Consider the following 20,235-nt stretch of genomic DNA (forward strand, 5'->3'; position numbering starts at 1 on the left):
GGATGGCTTGTATTATAATTTGTTTCTTTCTGTGTTTCATGTAAGGTATTGAATGGAGTATGTTGGAGAGTGAGAAAGGCTGATGGCTGGCAGTGAATGATTGAATGCAGACTTGGCTGTGAGAGTGACAGGTCCATGTTCGGACCTGCCCCTCCTTCCTGATTGGGTGTCTTCGCCCACACCCTAATCCCAGTTGGCTGTGCCTAGTTGGCTGTTGCCTATAAAGCCTCAGTTGAACTTTTGCTCTGGATAGGACGACAGCAGTTTGCAGCAGAGACTCGGTTCCTCTGTCCTCTACCCTTTGCCTGCCCTTTTGTTTGTCCTCTACCCTTTGCCTGCCCTTTTGTTTGTTTTAGTTTCTTTGACTTCGATTCCGTTCTGTCTTGTAAGTTTTGCCTTAGCTCCTTTTGTTATCTGTTTGTTCCCTTTAAGAGTAAAACCCTAGTTTGTTATTATTATTATTCTATCTTTGTTTCTGTCCTTTTGTAAGGGTGTTAGGTCTCTTTTTGTTTTTCTCCTTATTGTAATTCTGTTAGTTAGGTTAGTTAGGGTTTAGTATTGTATTTTTGTTCTTGGTTAGGGATTGAGTTAGGGGTAAACCTTTATTTTCTAGATAGATACTTTTGCTATGTAAACCGCACCCTGAAGCCAATACTTATTTGTGAACTGAAAAGCTGACAAGCACAATTAATTTGAATCCATTGTCTCTGTGGACAAAGAAAAGAGCTACAACAATAAACTAAAGTTCTTTTTCAACCCTGTCTCCTCTCACATTGTTGTTTACCTTCACCCTAGACGAAGGTGCGTAACACATGCATTGCATAACCTCCTCCCCAGGTCTACCTGCTTAGATCTACTTGTATGTATCGTCGGGGCATTATGTTATTACTTAAGTCTATGCACCCACATACAGTATGCCTAAATCACCCCTATTGTGATGTCATCATTATATAAAAAACAAATTAGTTGTTGACTGAAACAGGGTAAATATAATTCAGTGTAAATTTGATTTAAGAAAAGCAAGGCAGGTAGATTGTAGACATAGTATTGTGGTTTGCATCTTTTAAAGGAGAATTCCGGATTAGCCGTTTAACAAGCCTCTGCATGTTATTGTTCTTTCACCTCTTCTACCACTGGTTGTTGGATAAAATAAACTCAGATTACGGTAAGAAAGGCGCTGGTCTGGAATTCTCCTTTATTATGTTATGTGAGGTGGAATCCCTGTAAAGAAAAGTTATGTCTGTACTCTGTAACTATGCACACAGTAAAATTGCTGTTGCAAGCTTTTATTTCTATTTCATTTGCAATTTACTGAATAAATGGTTTCACAATCACATGCATGCCATTTTATAGAATATACTACGATGGCCTTGCACGTCAACAGCTTTTGAGTTGGCAAGCCATGGTGGAGCCTCATACAGTAGATACACAAAGTATAAATAAGGCTTTACATGTCTGAAGGATTGCTCTCTCTCTTGTGGGTGTCAGTGTGCTTATTTGCCTCATCCAAATTGCCTGGAGGCTTTTGGACTATTCAAATTGCATCGGGTGAGGGACTATTCATATTCCCTAGAAATTATGAATAGCACCTCATTATAACACACACACACACACACACACACACACACACACACACACACACACACACACACACACACACACACACACACACACACACACACACACACACACACACACACACACACACACACACACACACACACACACACACACACACACACACACACACACACACACACACACACACACACACACACACACAGTCTGCTAACATGGTTTGTTTTCCCAAAGGTGCCCAAAAGTTTAATTAGTGACCTACACTATGTGCTCTTCATAAATCTCTATTATTTAACTCTCTGTTGTGCTCGCTCTCACTCTGCATTTTAGCATTAGTGAAAATGTGTCCGAATGTCTGTCTACTGTATATGCAATTATACCGAAGTTACAAGGCAAGTTGAAAATGAGCTTTATTCGTCCGCAATACATTCATCAAAAAGTCAGATCTGATTAATTTTCGATTAAGTTCTTCCAGTTCACCAATTCTGCCTCAAAAACAGAACAGAGTTCACAAATAAGGGGGTCATAGGTTTTACTAGACATACTGTACATTCCCGGCCGACCCTACGTCCAGGATCAAGCTGAACTACGCTTGAGTTCTCCCCTAATATATTATAAAAAAGAGTCACTTGTCTGGTGCACGAGCACACACAAATACATTGGAAATCAACTAACTGTAAGTTTGTTTTGGTGAATGCATGTTTGAATATTAGATGAATATGAATATGGAGAGAATGTCGTCCGTGTGGAGCCCCAAATCTTTTAAATTGGCCTGGTATAGAGCCACCATGAGGACCAATGTTTACTAAACTTTTCTTTTGCTACAACTCAAATGGATTTTGTCCAAACCTCACGCCAAACGGTACACATCTCTGTAGTCCTCATCAAGTCATCAAATCATGCAGCGTCTGATTGCCATGAGACAGCACGCACACTAACAAAGGTAATAGAGCATGCACATCCACTCTAGCCCAGGTGCTGCACAAATGGCAGTACAAGAGGAAAAATAGAGTCTGCAACACTGGTAAGGAATAACTCAGCTCCACTGGTTTATTAATTCAACGTTTCGAACATCGACGTCACACTGAGAAAGACACTTTTAACCACATTAATAAAGTTCCACTTTTACATACATACTCACGCACACACAAGACACGTGCACACAATACCCTTGTCACAACCGTGAGACAAGGTCGACTTACAAGAGACTGTCTTTACACCAAGAAAAGATAAAACAGACAAAACTCTGAACTCAAACTCTGCACACTGAAGCTCCATCGACTAGTCCAGTGTTTCTCAACCTTTTTTGTCCCAGGGCACACTTTTCATAGCCTAAAAATCTCGGGGCACTAGTCTGTCTTTTGCTGTCTTACTTGACCTTCACCATGATTGTCAAGCGGCCAACCGCGGGTGCTGCTGGTTACCATGGCTGCAGCACACGCCAAATAGAAGAGGGGCATGACTGCTGTGGCAGACATGCCATCGCATTTCATCAGACAATTTGTATAATGTGCGCGCGTGTGCATGTGTGTGTGTGAGTGTGTGTGAGAGAATCAAGCTCTGGGGACATGATGTCAATCAGGTATATATGCAACACAGCTCCCATGAGGCGGACGGACATAGAGTACAGGCAGCTGTGGGTCACACTGTATCTGCCGTGTGCACTGATGAGAAGTGTTGCAGAGAAAGCACAACCAGCCACGCCAACCAAGGCAGCTACTGTCACCGAGTCCCTCCTCCTGTCAAACAAGACCCTGGAAATAGACGCAATCTCGTTGTCACCTCGCAATTCTCTCACCACCTTCCGTAAGTTCAATCAAAGTTTATCAAAATCGGACACATTGTCGGCGAAGAAGAAGCCCTACTCCGACATTGACACGAGTTGATTGTGGGAATTTAAATGATCCATCTCCCCTCTTTTGACTTCTGATGGTGCTGCGATTTATTTCTTTTTTGATTGGCTTATTAGTATTAGTCCAATGGCCTCCACTCAGCTGGTGCCTGCTCAGGTGGCTATGATGAGAGCTCAGGGCGGTGAGGGGAATGATAGCCTGACGTAGCTGAATGATGTGGACCAGCGGTTCTCAAACCTTTCTGGCTCAGGTCACACCTGGAAATAACCTTTTCACCCACAGCACCCCTGAATTACACTGTCACTGTATAGCACCTTACATGTCATATTACGGTATCTATATGTCACGCTTTCCCCCAAAAGATGAATGAATGAATGAAGTATGTCACAAGGAAAACTCAGTTTCCATTAAGACAGATTGAAAATAACTTAACTTTATACTTGACGTTTAAGCAATTTAAATCCCAGCATCACTATTCGGGGGGGGGGGGGGGGGGGGGGGTGAACATTCACTGATCTACAAGCTCAGATCGGCTGTATAAGTACAGTGCAACTCGGGTCTGTTTTATTAACCCATTCTGGGCGGGAACCCCTTTTGGTGTTTCAAGCATTCTGTTATACTTTAGCTATTGAAAAATAGCAGATCTACAAGCTCATAGCGCGCCACTGAACTTGTAGGTCTGCTATTTTTGAAAAATCGTTAAAATGTGCCTCAAATCTTTCCGAAAATTGTCATAATTTAGAAAACGTATTTTTTTAATTTCGACGTCAGGCCTGAATGGTTAGTATAGGGTAAAAGACAAGTCTGGTTAAAATGAAGTGATATTGCTAAAATTCCAAATAGTATCTTACGGCACCTACTGTGAGAACTTTTGATGCGTATGCAAATAAAACAGCAAATTTGTGCCTGATTTGCTGGGACCAGATTACATACATGACCATATTTCTTACATCATCATTGAGAGCTAGTCATACATATATATATATATATATAAATATGTGGATTAAAGGACCCAATGCCAGAGTGTAATTGGTCTTCGATTGTGACGTAATGACGATATGTTTTAGTGTTGGGAGGTTTAAAGGTAATGCTCCTGTGTAATCTGGTCCCAGCAAATCAGGCAGAATTTGTAACTTACAAACTTATGATTTAGTATTAATATCACTATAGTCCAAGATGAAATACATTTAAAACAATTGACAATTTACAATAAATAATAAAATAAATATACTGTATACGTGATAACATAAATTATTTTAATTCAGTTTATATACCTTTTTTTCATCACATATCAATGATTTATTTTTCTTTGAAAAACTAAAAAGGGATCCAGAATATTTCTAAATTGATAAAACTGTATTTCTTATATAGATAGAAACTTGAACCATACTTAATAATACTAGGTGTTTACATGCATAAAGTAAGTAGGTAGCAAATAGTTACACCTAATAATTAGACATTTCAAACGTTCCTTCACAGAGATACTGAGATTTGACAGTTTACAGCGGTCGAAAGTACTTGCACGCTCTGCTTGCGCACTAGTTGGCCATTCATGGCCTACTAGTGTGCAACAAGCAAGTATGCACTCGACAGAGTGCAGTTCTAGTTTATAAAGTGGTGAATGGATGATGAAGTATTGAAAATTGGAAATAATCAAAATTGTACTTAACCCCTTTTGTTGTTTTAAACATGTTATAATTTAGCTATTGAAAAATAGCAGATATACTTGTAGGTCTGCAATTTTTTGAAAAATCGTGAAAATATTTATTTCAGAAAACAGGAGGATTTAGAAGATTTTATTTTAATTTCGAGGTCAGGCCAAAATGGGTTAAGTACAGTACTTGAGTACATGTACTTAGTTACTTTCCACCACTGATTCCTTTATGCCTGTGGATTTGCTCCACACTTGCTGATTAAAGGCAGAGTGCCATGGAACGCCGAGAGTCTAAGTGGCACCACATGGCATGGGCATCTGACTCAATCCCCAGTGGCACAAACAAAACATGGCACAGACACACTTACGCTCTAACCGTCGTCACCGCTTGCAAGGAGCTGAACGAGCAGGTTAGATTAGGATACACGCATTTCCCACTCGCTTAGCAACAGAATCATCTCCATTGTCACATCACAGTTTTACAAGTAAAAGAAATGAAATGAAATGTTTTTGTGCATAGTTCCCATCGTGTTATTCTTTCCAAGAAACAAAGAGATCAAGGCAAAAAATAAAGCAATTTCGTTCCACACACACAGCACACTCGACTCCTTACAAAATATGTACTATGGGGCCGGTCAGCCTTGTTAGCCTCACAGTACCCACATAGGAGTTTGTTACTTACATTGAAAAACACGCTATTGGCAACGGTACGCACCTCACTTCTCGTATTTCTGGGCATTATCCACTCCCTCCCAAAATATATCCCAGCTTTAAGAACAGCTTAAAGCTTTAAGAAGAGCTTAAAGCTTTAAGCAGAGCTTAAAGCCGTAAAGCACAGCATAATCACTGCTAAGAGACCATCGTCCATTAAAACAGTGGTTCTCAAAGGCCCCGTTTCCACCACCGTTGAACCGGTTCGGTTCTTTTTTCCCACCTAATATTGAACAAGTTTAAGAGTGTTTCCACTGAAAATGAACTGGTTCAGAAACCTAAAAGTAGTTTAAAATGGGGGTCCGGTCCATGGCCAAATACATATTCATTTGGGGGTCCTTGACATGAAGAAGTTTGAGAACCACTGTTGTCGAGCACAAGCATAATCACTGTCCATTGTCCATTAAAAGGCCTTTTCAATACATCATTTTACATTCTACTTCCTTTTGCTGTTTCCATAACAACCGTGAAGAGATGGGAGAATGTGCTCCATAACCTTCAGGACTCCATACCAACAGGAACCCACATGAATGCCTTCTGTCTCACACGCGCGTGTACAGTACAAGTATGCGCGCATGTGAAAGTTCAAGGAGGACCAGATTACAACAAAATCAAATCTAAAAAAAGCCCCGTCATAGAGACAACACATGCAACAGAACACACACGCTCTCACAACTATGAACATAACAGCTGTATTCGTATAAACGGTGAAGAGCAGTCGAACAGTGCGCAGAACGAACAGTCACAAAACATCTTTATGAGGGTTTAAATTTACCCACGTTCTGTTTGCTTCATTCCATGCTCACCGATCAATCAATCACATGGATCAAATCAGGCAGGAGATACTAATAAGACACCTACGCAGTGTCTCTCCATCCTGGATGTCTCAGTCATTACCTTCCTCACTGGTGATGCTCGCTCCCAGGACGACTCTAGCCTGATTTATACTACTTACATTGAAAATAGCAGATGTACAAGCTCCCAATGTGATGCTCTGTGACCTGTATTGAGCTTGTACATTAGGGGCTATATCTTGCACATATATTATATATAACCCTTATCCCTAAACTTATTTCCAATTTCTTTACCATTTGTGTTTCGCGCTTTACATAGATTGTGCATTACATAATCTATGTAATGCATAGACCAAGTACAGTTGCAAGAGGGTTTTAGTAATTAATTGCCCAGCCATTCACACACCTTTCCTTTACAGAGACGGCGACATTTCTTCACCATTGTGAATTTATTGCCTTTGATTTGAGCACTATCGTCATGAACAGGAAATACAGAAAGATAGATGGACGAACACAGATGAGACAGTAGCGTCAATAAGGAGTGGGTTTACTTATCCAAGACAAATAACAGTAAGATTGATGCTGGCCTATAAATTGTCTTGCATGTACAGCATGGGGGTGTAGAAAGGACAGACCACAGCCATTAAAATGGAATGCCTAATGTTATGTATTCATTCTCTGCCAAAACACCTAGCCAAGCCAAACCTAATTTACCTAGTTACAGTATATTCCATGCAAATTCCCCCAAGACACAGAGACAGAGCAGATACACACATGCATACAAACACACATCCTCTAGTCCAAACAACAAACACTGAACCCTAACACAACATGCGAACGCGCGCGCGCGCACACACACACACACACACACACACACACACACACACACACACACACACACACACACACACACACACACACACACACACACACACACACACACACACACACACACACACACACACACACACACACACACACACACACACACACACACACACACAGTACTTTCCCCAATGTATTCACACGTAAGACCATGCTTAAATCTGCAAAACAGACAATTACACACATCTGCAAGTCATTAGGCCTAATTACATAGAGTAGTAAAGGCCGAATAACGGAGATCGTATACTGGCCTATGTTTCCACAGTAACATGCAGTCAGCACATGGAAAGTCAGCACATACGTGCTTCATGCTGAGACCACGCGCTAATAATGTAGTGAACAATCATCATCAAAAAGAAATGAACGTTCGCTCCGACAACAGCATTTTTCCCCCTTTCGAGGCTCCCCGGAACTATGGCGTTATGTGCAGTGGCACAGCAGAGCGCTCTCTCCATCAAATAAAGAACTATGGCGGTATGTGCAGTGGCACAGCAGAGCGCTCACTCCATCAAATAAAGAACTATGGCGGTATGTGCAGTGGCACAGCAGAGCGCTCTCTCCATCAAATAAAGAACTATGGCGGTATGTGCAGTGGCACAGCAGAGCGCTCTCTCCATCAAATAAAGAACTATGGCGGTATGTGCAGTGGCACAGCAGAGCGCTCTCTCCATCAAATAAAGAACTATGGCGGTATGTGCAGTGGCACAGCAGAGCGCTCTCTCCATCAAATAAAGAACTATGGCGGTATGTGCAGTGGCACAGCAGAGCGCTCTCTCCATCAAATAAAGCCAGAGACATGTGAAGTTATACGTGTTGTGCAGTGTGCTTGCACTAGCAGACATATAGAAGCTCACGATACGTTACACACACACTGCGACAAGTTGTGAGCTTGTAGTCAGTGAGTGACTGTGTGACACTGGTAACCAAGTATAACAGGTTCACAGCGGTCCCCCTGGCACATAATCCACCTGTCTGGGGAATTGGGATGAAGGGGCATTATGGGATTAGGAGGGGATTCAAGTGTAGTTTAGACTATAGCCTCGCGTAGCGATAACAATATCACTGTGTGGATATTAGTCCCGTCCCTCTCAGCATTAGATTGTTTTCCCGCAACGTCCCGCCCCATATGTGACACACTCCAACAAAACATGCCTCATGTCGCCAGAATGAAAATGGAGTAAATCAATAAATAAACTTCTTTTTTTTCATATTAACATATGCAAACTGGGCCCTGGTTGGTTATAGCCTGGTTCCAGATTAATCTGGTTGGCCTCTTCACCACTTCGGCCGTGAAGTCCTCCCACAATTGAGAGGGGCCAGACTTAAAGGGACACTTCACCCTTTTTGCAAAATAATATATGTTAATTACGTTTAGAAGATTTAGAACACTTTCCTGTTGCCATAGTGCTTTGGTGCACTGCTCCTCCTTGTGGATAGGGGGAGGGCTGTCTTACTGAGACAACATGTAGTCCAGGAAGTAAGTGAGCCCAGTGTCCATGACATCAGAGACACTGGGCTCACTGCTAAAATCTAAAACCACATATTACACACATAAAGACCCCCCAGGAAAGTGTTCTAAATCTTCTAAACGTCATTAACATATGCAAAAAGGGTGACATTTCCCTTTAATCTGCCTGGGGCAAATTAATATGCATTGCAAAGGCAGATGAAGGCTGGCTACACGAGACTATGTTTATACTCCATCGCGTCGCTTGCCGAAAAGAACTGATCAACAAGTTAACAACGCATCGTGAAGCGACAGAGCACTACAGAGTATAAATCAGGTTTAAGCCTGTCTGAATGCTCCCGTATGCACACATTTAAAAGCAGAGAAAAAAGCCTGAGACTTCTCCATCACCTGCTGTGTTTATGTGTGGAGGATGCGTCTGATTGATTTTCTGTTCCTGTACCTCAGTGAGTGCTGTATACAATATGCATCCGTTTACAACATGTACACTCATTTTACATGTGGATGTATGTAAATGTGTGTGTTCATACCTGGTGTAGATGCCATCCAGGATGCCCAGCTGAGCCTCAGTCGCCGGCACGTAGGAGCCCATCTGGGCCATGACACAGATCATGGCTACCTGCCGAATGTAGGAGCTCTTGCCCCCCATGTTGGGCCCTGTTACTATCATAGTCCTTCTACCTTCACCCTGCACAGGACAGGACAGGACAGGACACGATAGGACAGCACAGGTTCACATGCGTCCAATTGCAAGATGAACCTAGCCTATGCGCCCAGCCGACCACTCCACCAGTGAGTTAGCATGTGTGTATGAGGAGCGTGCGTGTCTGTGGTCCCAACTTTGTTTTGGAATTTCTCTGAGTGAGTAAGCGAGTGAAGGTCTGTGCTCTGTCACTGTGTGTGCATGTAGGTTTTGTTTGTGTACACAACTCAAACCACTCAAATATACTTAGTTGACCAGAGCTTCCCAGGACTCTCTATAGTAGGCCTGTTCCCTTTTTCTCTCTACAGTCTACACTAATACTTTGCCGAAAATAGATCAGCTTGTAGATATGCAATTTTTGCCAAATCTTCACCCCAGAATAGGGATGCTAGCGTAAGTGGTTAACTCAACTTTATTGTCACATCACAGGTTAACACGTGTAAAAGCCAGTGAAATTCTTTGTCATAAAAAAAACTCCATCATTTACAGTTACAACAATGGGAAAAAAAGAATAGAGGAAGGAAGAAACATACTGTGCCATGCATGAGTACCTGTAGTTCAGTGTTGTTGGGAACATATTGATGTTGTTCTCCCATGAGCTGGTCTATGACAGGATGCCTGCCGTCCCGGATCACAATCTGATGGCGGTTCTCATACACCTCAGGCCTAAAGGCAAAAATCACATACTGTCAGGTGCACACACAAACGCAAAACACATACTCAAAGGTCCTTGCAGACTGGTGCGTTTTTCGGATTTCACGAGGCATTTTTCCACTGTTTTTCCAGAAAGCACACCCAGTCTGTAAGGACCTTTAGGAACATCAACAGAGAGAAAATTCCTGAGTTTTAATTTATCCATTTGTAAGTCAAGAGTTTACAAATGTAACCAAATGGACCAAATTACAGGTCCATTTCGTTACATTTGTACACTGGCAACAGAGAGATGAAATACAGGAAAATACGGGAATGAAGTTGAGAAGTGGTAGAGGGACGTATGGAGGGATGCTTCAGAGCTGCTGAAGGTGAGGATTGGGTACAGAGATGGAGTGTTGTCGACAGGGAGGGAGTGGAAGGCCTGTTGCCGTTCTGCCATGCCCAGTACACACTCCCCCACACAGTCTGTCTGAGACTATGGGACACGACACAGGACACCCACACGCCGCACACAAACACACACATACTCGTGGTGAGCCAGGCATGGTTGCACGAACACAAAAAAGCTCATACACACACGCCTGACTAAATAGTTATGGTCATCATATGAGGACATCACCTGCAATAGTCACCCTGTTTGGCCACTTCAGCCAATGAGAAGAGACAGTCCATGGTTGCTAGGTGACTAATAGCGCGTTTCATGGTGTGATAGTGCTCCCCAAACTGACTAGAGAGAGAGAGAGAGAGAGAGAGAGAGGGTAAATTAAGCTATCTCAGCCGACACTGAGACAGTAGCACTCAACTACAAATAGGCATAGAAACAAGCTTGTAAAGTTGTAGCTACTGCACATACAGTAATAATAACCAATGATCAGTGGATTCTGTGTGTGACTGTGTGCGTGTGTTGCATTTCAATACTCTAGAAAGTTGGTCCACTCTTTCTGGCAGTCCAACAGCAGCTGCTCTCGGAGCTGCATCAGCTTCCTGTAGCGTTCCACAAGGAAGGGAGAGTGATAACGACTCACTGTCTTGGTACTGGAGAAGAGAAGATAACAGTGTTAATTTTTTGAGAGGGGGAGAGAGAGCCTATTTCACCTACACAATTACCCGGCCAATGTTGGTTACTGGAACATGTGATCAATTTGTCGCTTCACGAGGTGACGAGGGGCAAGCTTGAAAAATGCGACACGCAACTGCACACATCAGTGAAAGAGAGAAATGTAATTTGGTGTCAGTTCTCGGTTTAGATAGATGATAGGAATGTTGTTTACTTATTAGTTATAGTTATTATTTCCAGGGAGAAAAACTTTGGGACCGAGTCCACTTCAATTCGGCATAGAGTAGCGCAAACGTCGATCACTCTCTGCTGATTTCTGATCGTCTGCACCTTTGTTAAATTGACGCACACACGTCGCTCTAATTAATTAGTCTCATGTCGCGCAGCTACGTCTAGATTCTCCCGGCGGATCTGCCTATGCCATAGAAAGCATAGGTGGACCCCAGGCTACTTATTAGATAGATGCTGGTATGTCTACTTGCTGTCCTACACTGTAGTAGCTTTGTATGTTACGTAGCACACGCTTGTTTTCTCAGCAATCCCCCGACCACTTAGCCTGTTGTTGCTTGACTCGGGTTAACTTACTCCAACTTTGCACTCTGTAAGTTCCTCTCAGCTAAAAGCCTATATTTTCATAATCTTTTCCTGCGATGATTGGTCTAAAAAAACATACGGCTTTACTACGATGCTTTTAGTGTCAGAATGTCTCTTCATGGCCCGGACGGTTAGCTCAACCATCTAAGCACCTAGGCTGCTGAGCCAGACGGACTGCGGGCCGCGGGTTCGACTCCCGATCCCGATGGCCTTTGCCGCGTGTCTTCCCCCCACCCATCTCTCTCCCCATTTCCTGTCAGTATGTACTTTCAACTATCAATAAAAAAGCCAAAAACATATATACTGTATATATAAAAAAAAAAGAATGGCTCTTCATCTACTATACAAGACAGACAGGGCATAAGGTCAAACCTGAGTTGCGGGCGCACACTCACACTCGTGTGTGTGTTATTTGTGCCTGTGTTGGTGAATGTGTGGACACCAAACGAGAAACTCACCTGCTGATTTTGACCCAATCCGATGGCACAACAGAAGACATGGAGTTCTTCACCTCTATCAGAAACTACACACAGCGGGGAAGAGGTGGGGGGTTGAGGATAGGAAAGATGTGTTGATGAAGAAGGATAACACTCAGTCAGAGGATGTGTTGAAACCCACCGCCCACAGGAATACCAATCGTCAGCTACACGGCAAAATTAATGTTATTTACTTGCGCGCACACGCGCGCACACGCACACGCACACGCACACGCACACGCACACGCACACGCACACGCACACGCACACGCACACACACACACACACACACACACACACACACACACACACACACACACACACACACACACACACACACACACACACCTCTTGCCCAGAGACAGTGATGTAGTCCAGTGTGGGAGCCCGGAGAGTAATTCTGGCATCTTTGCGGTGATCTTGGATCTCACTGAGGACCGTGTGAATCTGCTCCCTCCTCTCCTTCAACAATGGGAAGCCGCTGAGGTCTGCAAACAGCTCCTTCTTATCACCAGACCTGCACCAAGCACCACAACATGAGACACACAACCTGCACCGAGCACCACAACATGAGACACACAACCTGCACCGAGCACCACAACATGAGACACACAACGTGTACCTCACCATCCCCCTCCATAAGACTCACCATTCTAGGGCTGTATTACAATATCTTTAGACCAAATACCCCAACATTGATATTGTGATGCTAATAGAATATCTTTTTTTTTCAACATCACAACATTATGCTGAAAGGTACATGTAACAGACTATATGGCTCAAGAATCCACCACTCCTGAATGAAGCGTCTGGTGCTGGGACTCTGGTGCACCGCATAGGTCCTGGGCCTGGTGAGAGCAGGAGTGGACCTGGTGAGATGTAGGAGGGGCCCGGACAGGAGTCAACCCACAGAGCCTAGTCCTTCCATGCACCAGCAGCGTACCTCCCAGCCCCGGCAGAGTAGTTCTGGAGTAGTTCCAACGGATTGTGTGGCCTTGGTCTTTCCCAATGGGACTGATCGAGGGTAGCTACTTGATCACCCCGGCTGGGTCGCCTGAGTGAGGGGTATAATGTTCGACAGACCCGAAACCCTGATGACCTTGGGATACATCACTGAGAATACGTCCCAGGTGCATCCATGTGATGATTTTTAGTTAAGGATAATCTGACCGATTCATTGAGAGGAGGTGAGATAGTTGTAGGTTACCTGAAGTAACCACTACCAGCTAGCGTTACATAATCATCTCCATTCATAATAAAACAGTCACTGATGTGACTCTGAGGGTGAATGAGGCCGATTGCATCGCACATGTCCTTCTGATGCCATTTTTATTGGCTGAAGGTCATTGATAAAAATCACTCTGGGACTGATCCAAACGATCGCTATAGTTGGTGTGTGGACTCCACTTCAGTTAGAACGAGTTTAAAACAACATACTGTATTTATAGCTATTGTGCTTGGTGTGAATGGCTCTTTATTTTATTTTTATTTTCCATTTTTTATAGAATTAATTGTTTTCATGAATGTCATTGCCTCATTCAATGCCTGCCATTATTATTTCTCTTACACAATTTTCTTCTCTTTTCAATGCAGTAGCAAATGACAAACTATTTTTTGTTAATCAATTATCTTACAAAGGTTGCATTTAGTTCTTTTTCCAATTGTGATTTATTCACGATTTAAATTGTCACCAGTTTTAATCGATGCTTAACGATTACATAAGAATATAGAGCTTTAATGCTTTACCTCCTTAGACGCCCGTTCCCATAGGGGGCGGTAGGTAGCCAATGCCAGTGAAATGTGCAACACGAGCAGCAGAGTGGTCTACTGAGGCTCACAGAGGCCTACTAGTAGGGATGCTCCGATCAGATACCGATCACAGATTGTTTTTCTTATGATTGGCCTGTACCGATAGGACCGATACCGATACTGATCTGATGTGAAATGTTGCAAATTTTAATATTTCCAAAATGATTATATTATATACCCACGTCAAAAACCTGTGTGTGGGGAGGAAGGGGAGAATGTTTACGCCTGTCACAAAAATGCTAAATGATGTTATACTATATATCTGATTGACATTCATACCACTTAAATGGTGTAAAAGACCAGTTTCTCCAGATAGGGAAAATTGACGATCACAGATAGGGTAAATGCCGATTACCGAGTGAATATTGGCCGATATGGCCGATCACCAGCCGATTATCGGAGCAGCTCTACCCACTAGCGTGCCGATCATTGTTTTGTTTACCGGGGCTTGAATTAATGTTTTATTAGGCTTCGATCATGGTACTTCATCTCATTATGAGCCATGAAGACACTATAGAAGGCATGCACGCACGGAGGATTGGGGATTTTGGCTGTTTCTGACATGGATGCTAGCGGCAGCTAGCGACCGAAGCTAAATCAAGGTGAAAAATATGTTTTATATTTTTTCTAGATTAAGCCTAATTTATCATACCTAACTCGGCTAATCTTCTGTGGCGTCCAAACTGCGCTTTAATAAATAAATAAAATCTTACAGCACAATTAAAAAACCTCTTACGTTTCATTTCACACTGAGCCTCTCCTTCCACACAAATAAACTCACTTGGCAGCCTTTTCGTTGAGCACCTTGAGGAAGCTGTGGGCGGGAGCCAGCAGCTCGGGAGAGTCCAATAGGAGGGTTCGGAGCAGAGAGGAGCGAAGCTGTGATTGGACGGCTGGCAGCAGGGCGTGTAGCTCCAAGCCCAGTCGGGAAAGACTACTGCTGATGAGGTAGAACTCCTGAGTGGAGCACTGAAAACATGCGCACGTGCACACACACACACACACACACACACACACACACACGATTGTATCTACTAGAGCAGATGGCTGTTATAAAGCGTTCTAATTCCTGTATTTTACAAAGTGTACGGGCAGCAGCAACTCATTATAGCAAAAGTATTTGTTATAAACCAGCAGTAACAAATATATCCTCCAGTGCAATGCAAATAACTGTGTGTGTGTGTGTGTGTGTGTGTGTGTGTGTGTGTGTGTGTGTGTGTGTGTGTGTGTGTGTGTGTGTGTGTGTGCGTGCGTGCGTGGTATTGGGGAATTCTGTAAGCCAGGGAGATTAGATCAGTGAATCTCATCTGTGCAGGATATGACAGCCAGGCTTAGAGAAGGACCATCTATTACAGAGAGACACACAGCCTGGGGAGTCGGGACAGGACAACAAAGACATTAAACACTGGACAACAACATCCAGTCCCTGAACATCCACAAACAGCCGCTGCTCTACACTACAGAGCACCTCTGAAAGAAAACACAATCACACGTTTACCAAGCATGTTTTCAAATTCATTCGGCATTTCCTTCATGAATGCTCAATTCAATGCTGCCATTGTTGTATAGTCTATGGTGTATAGGGCACGGCCCTTTAATGAAGGCTTGGCTGTCGACATTTAAAAAGGGTTGGTGTAAATATATGATGGCTATTACCTGTCCAGATGATCTATGTGATGACTCTGAATATCTATGTGTATGTAATTTATTGTCAAAGTATCATCATCGGGCAATTAAGATAATATCATTTTAGTTTTTTTATTGACTGCACTAAAAGGGTCATAGGGAGGCAATATTGAAGACTATACTGCGTTCATATTGGCTTTAACAGCATTACTACACGGGATTCGATCACTAGGGGTTAATGGGTGTTACACTTTTAATAGTCGAAGCCATCACGTGGTGCACTTTATATAGTCCCTCATGTCACCCTGTGTGTCGCTCTATTTTATGGCTCTGAGTGCACAAGGACCTGAAAGCATAACCCATTCCGTCCGTGCCATTATGGAAATGGAGCCATAGGGGTGACACACCATTACACACAACACAACCTCATTTCCCTACAGAGAGGAAATGACAATTAATTAATGCTTCTCTGTGCGTGTGCGGCTGTGCGTGCATGCATGTGTGTTTTGAAACTTTCTCTGGGATTTACATGGAACCTAATATTCCAATTCTAATCATTTGAAAACCCAAACAGAATGAAAATGCTCCATAGAAACACCTCATAATAAACATGCCCAAACAACCAGTTGAAATTTTAATCGGTCACAGTCTCACGGAGGGGTGGGTTTAAACCTTTTCAGTCAAATTGTTCCATGTAAACGACTTAAGCGAATTACTATGTGCTGCGTTCTTTCTGCTCATTCTCCCCGTCTCCCCCCCCCCCCCCCCCCCCCCACACAGACACACACAAGATTGGTCCTGGAGGAGATGAGATTGTGTCAGCCACTGAGGTTAGTGTTCTTCAGAACACATCACTGTATGACTGCTGACATCATTGGTATATTTTTTATTTATAAAGCTATTCTTAGTGATCTTCCTCCCTAAATGTCCTCCAAATTCAAATGCCTGGCTATGGTGTGTAGTACCAGCATTTACATCTGAGGGGGGTAAAACATGTCTTGCTTTCTTTTCTTTGGCCTCTGGTCGTGGAACGACCTGCAGACCAGACTCAAATTGGCCTTGAAAGTTCCACTGAGAAGTTTCAAAAGGATCATCTCAGACGTGTCTTATTATTTATGTACATATTGTACATTGTGTATTTTCTCTATGCACAACTTTGCGCCCTGTCACGTCAAGTGTATCACTTTGGAGATTTTTTTATGGTATTTTATAGGTACTTTGAAATGTATCATGGATGTATTATTGTCTTTTCTGTAACTTGTCATGTACGATGTAGCATTGAAGTTCAATTTTCTTTCTGCCTCTTGGCCAGTTCCCACTTGAAAAAGACACTTTGTCTCAATGTGTTTTTACTGGTTAAATAAAGGTTAAATAAAATACCCCAGAAATTGTGCTCCTGACTATTAATCAACACATGAAAGGAAGGGAGAGTGCTTCTTTGTGGTATGAGTGATTATTGTAAAGTTTTAGCCCCGTTAGCATACTGTAGCAGCAGGCTCTAAGCATGTCAGTGGTGGTCAGTCTGTGTCTGTTCAACAGTTTGGTCCAAAATATGATATCTTCAAAACAACAGGCTGGAATTTTCCAGCATGGCCGTCTACAGAGGATAAAACCTACTATATTGACCCCTTGGACTTTCCTCTAGCACCACCCTTAGGCCAGAACTTTGTTTTTGCGCCAGGAATGATTGGGTGTTGTCATCCCTTTGCCTAAACTGGCGTTTTTCTTTAAAAAATAAGAAAAAAAAGAAAAACACTATAGAGGAGTGTACCTTTTTGTGGTATATGCTACAGATGCCTCTTTCCAGGTCAGGGAGATGGGATAGCAGAGATTTGACGGACGTTAGGGTGGCAGAGTCTGACTCCAGGATCTCACACACTGCATCCTGCCTGTCTGAAATGCAACTGGAGACGGGAGAGAGAGAGAGAGAGAGAGAGAGAGAGAGAGAGAGAGAGAGAGAGAGAGAGAGAGAGACAGAGAGAGAGAGAGAGAAAATGTGTTACTGTTATGTAAACACAGGGCAAGCTATGCATACTGTACATACTATGCCTTTAAGATACAGACATTTAAAACATTGCAGTCATGCCCAACCAGGAATTCATGCTGTATTGTGTGTGCATCTGTGCATGTGTGTCTGCGTGTGTGCACGAATGCATCTGTCTTGGAACTAATGTGTTTGGATGTAATCTGGATTTATTGATGTCGAAAAGCTGTAGACGTCGGGTTATCTCTATAATCTGAGAGCTAGGCACAAATATAATCCTGGATTGGTGGTTGGGAGAGACACTCACCAGTCCAAAAAAAGAGTTTTCAAATCATTGCGTACTTTCAACTTTCATTTTCTATACTTTCAACTGCAATAATGGGATGATAACATAACATTGACTGAAAATAATGGCAAATTAAAGTTTACCTTGTTGTATTACTATCTATCTCAAACAAGTTTCAAGTCTATGCAAGTTAATGGCTTCTTGGAAGGTATGGCAAACTCACTCGAAACTATGGTATGTATGGTTTGCTAAATTGATTAATTAATTCATTGAATATGTTTCTCATTTTGCTAGGGTGGGATGGCTCAGGGTAGAGAGGACAGAATACAGAAACTTGCGATGGGTTTGATCTACAAGATACCTACACCACAAAGACCCATGTACCTGTCAAACTACGTCAAAAACGTTAAAGACGTCCACAAACACAACACCAGAGGGAGCTCCACAAATCACGTTCAACCCAGATTCGTCTCAAACAAGGGGTTAAATTAATTCTACTGCTATGGCACCAGAATGTAGAATGCCCTGCCAGCAGTTATAAAAAAGTGTGGATTCTCACACTACAGAAAAGCTCTAGAGCTGCAATTCTGAACTGGCCCCTGTAAAAAAATCCAAGCCAATGCGGGTGTTTATTGTACATATTTTTCTTTTTGATTAGTACTCGTTTATATGAGGTTTTTGCATAGTATTTGTCTGTCACTGCATATTTCAATTAATTTAATACAGGACCACAATGTAAACAAGCCATAGTGCTTTCTTGGGTTCAATCATTTTAGTATTGGATTTGTATTATGCAGCTCTCAAACTCTTTAATAAACAGGAAAAAAAAATGTTCAGGTAAATTACCAATATTATCCAATCAGGAGATATAACCCATTCAGCTTACATTTTATAATGTTCCAGTTTTTGTCTACTAATCGTTTTGTTTCGTCACTTCGTACTCGTTTTTGTCCTGTTTCTCGAGTTCTCTCCTGACTGGATGAATGAAAAAAGTATGACACCCCCCCCTCCACACACACACACACACACACACACACACACACACACACACACACACACACACACACACACACACACACACACACACACACACACACACACACACACACACACACACACACACACACACACACACACACACACACACACACACACACACACACACACACACACACACACACACACACAGAATAGGGATGCTAGGGTGCATGCGCTTAAGACCTTCCTAAACACTAATTAAAAATGCTTGATGAGAAATCAGAGAAAATCTTCAGCTAAGATGGTCAGCTGGCTCCAGTACTCACCGTGGATGTGTGAGAGGCTGGCTCACCCACTGTCTCATTAGTCTCCTCCCAAACGGAGTGCGTGTGTGATCCAATACCCACAGCAGACTGCCCTTCACACCCCCGTCTGTCTACAAGACAAGGAATATACACAAGGCTTAAACCTCATTTATCACTGTAAACCCACTTCATTGACCACGAGGATTCCGTAGGGGTATGTACTTGGACCCCTCCTTTTTACATCTACATCAAATCTCCTTGACAAAAATAGCCGATTTGCAATTTAGCTCACCCTGTTATGACATGCCCAGAAAAGTGACGCCAGGCACCATGTGGTTAAACATCCGGTAAATAAAAGCAGGCTTCAAATTGAAAGTCAGTGTGCTTGAACTTATGATTAATGAGACGCAGTATAGACGCAACAGTCTGCCATTGAACTTATGATTAATGAGATGCAGTATAGACGCAACAGTCTGCCATTGAACTTATGATTAATGAGATGCAGTATAGACGCAACAGTCTGCCATTGAACTTATGATTAATCCGATGCCGTATAGAGTCTACGCAACAGTCTGCCATATGATTAATGAGATGCAGTATACACACAACAGTCTGCCATACTTGAAAGATGTCACATTTGGTACTGGTCATCCAAGTGAGGTTCAATAGTCATTGATCATCTAGCTGTGTGCAATCAAAGTCGAGGAATTTAGTTCAAAAGTTAACTCTCACAGTGTAGGATTATAGTGTATTGAACAGGACAGTATATGTCGAAAACGAAATGTTGCATGTCAAGGGGCTTATATTTATTTCAAATAAA

At 42.6% G+C, this 20,235-nt stretch overlaps 1 protein-coding gene across 2 annotated transcripts in view; it reads right to left on the reverse strand.

Moving 5' to 3' along the window:
• Positions 1-20,235, reverse strand: part of msh3 (mutS homolog 3 (E. coli)) — a 65,195-nt gene that overhangs the window by 22,085 nt on the left and 22,875 nt on the right. For both annotated transcript variants that reach the window (XM_083783608.1, XM_083783607.1), the window contains exons 12-20: positions 19,437-19,546; positions 17,634-17,766; positions 15,018-15,205; positions 12,776-12,944; positions 12,410-12,474; positions 11,219-11,335; positions 10,920-11,027; positions 10,198-10,312; positions 9,474-9,631 (exon numbers count right to left, since the gene is read on the reverse strand). In XM_083783608.1, coding sequence (XP_083639734.1) covers positions 9,474-9,631; positions 10,198-10,312; positions 10,920-11,027; positions 11,219-11,335; positions 12,410-12,474; positions 12,776-12,944; positions 15,018-15,205; positions 17,634-17,766; positions 19,437-19,546 — 1,163 coding nt within the window. The remainder of the gene's footprint in view (positions 1-9,473; positions 9,632-10,197; positions 10,313-10,919; positions 11,028-11,218; positions 11,336-12,409; positions 12,475-12,775; positions 12,945-15,017; positions 15,206-17,633; positions 17,767-19,436; positions 19,547-20,235) is intronic.

This window comes from Protomyctophum parallelum, assembly GCF_964188405.1.
Source record: "Protomyctophum parallelum genome assembly, chromosome: 15".
Lineage (NCBI taxonomy): Eukaryota > Metazoa > Chordata > Actinopteri > Myctophiformes > Myctophidae > Protomyctophum > Protomyctophum parallelum.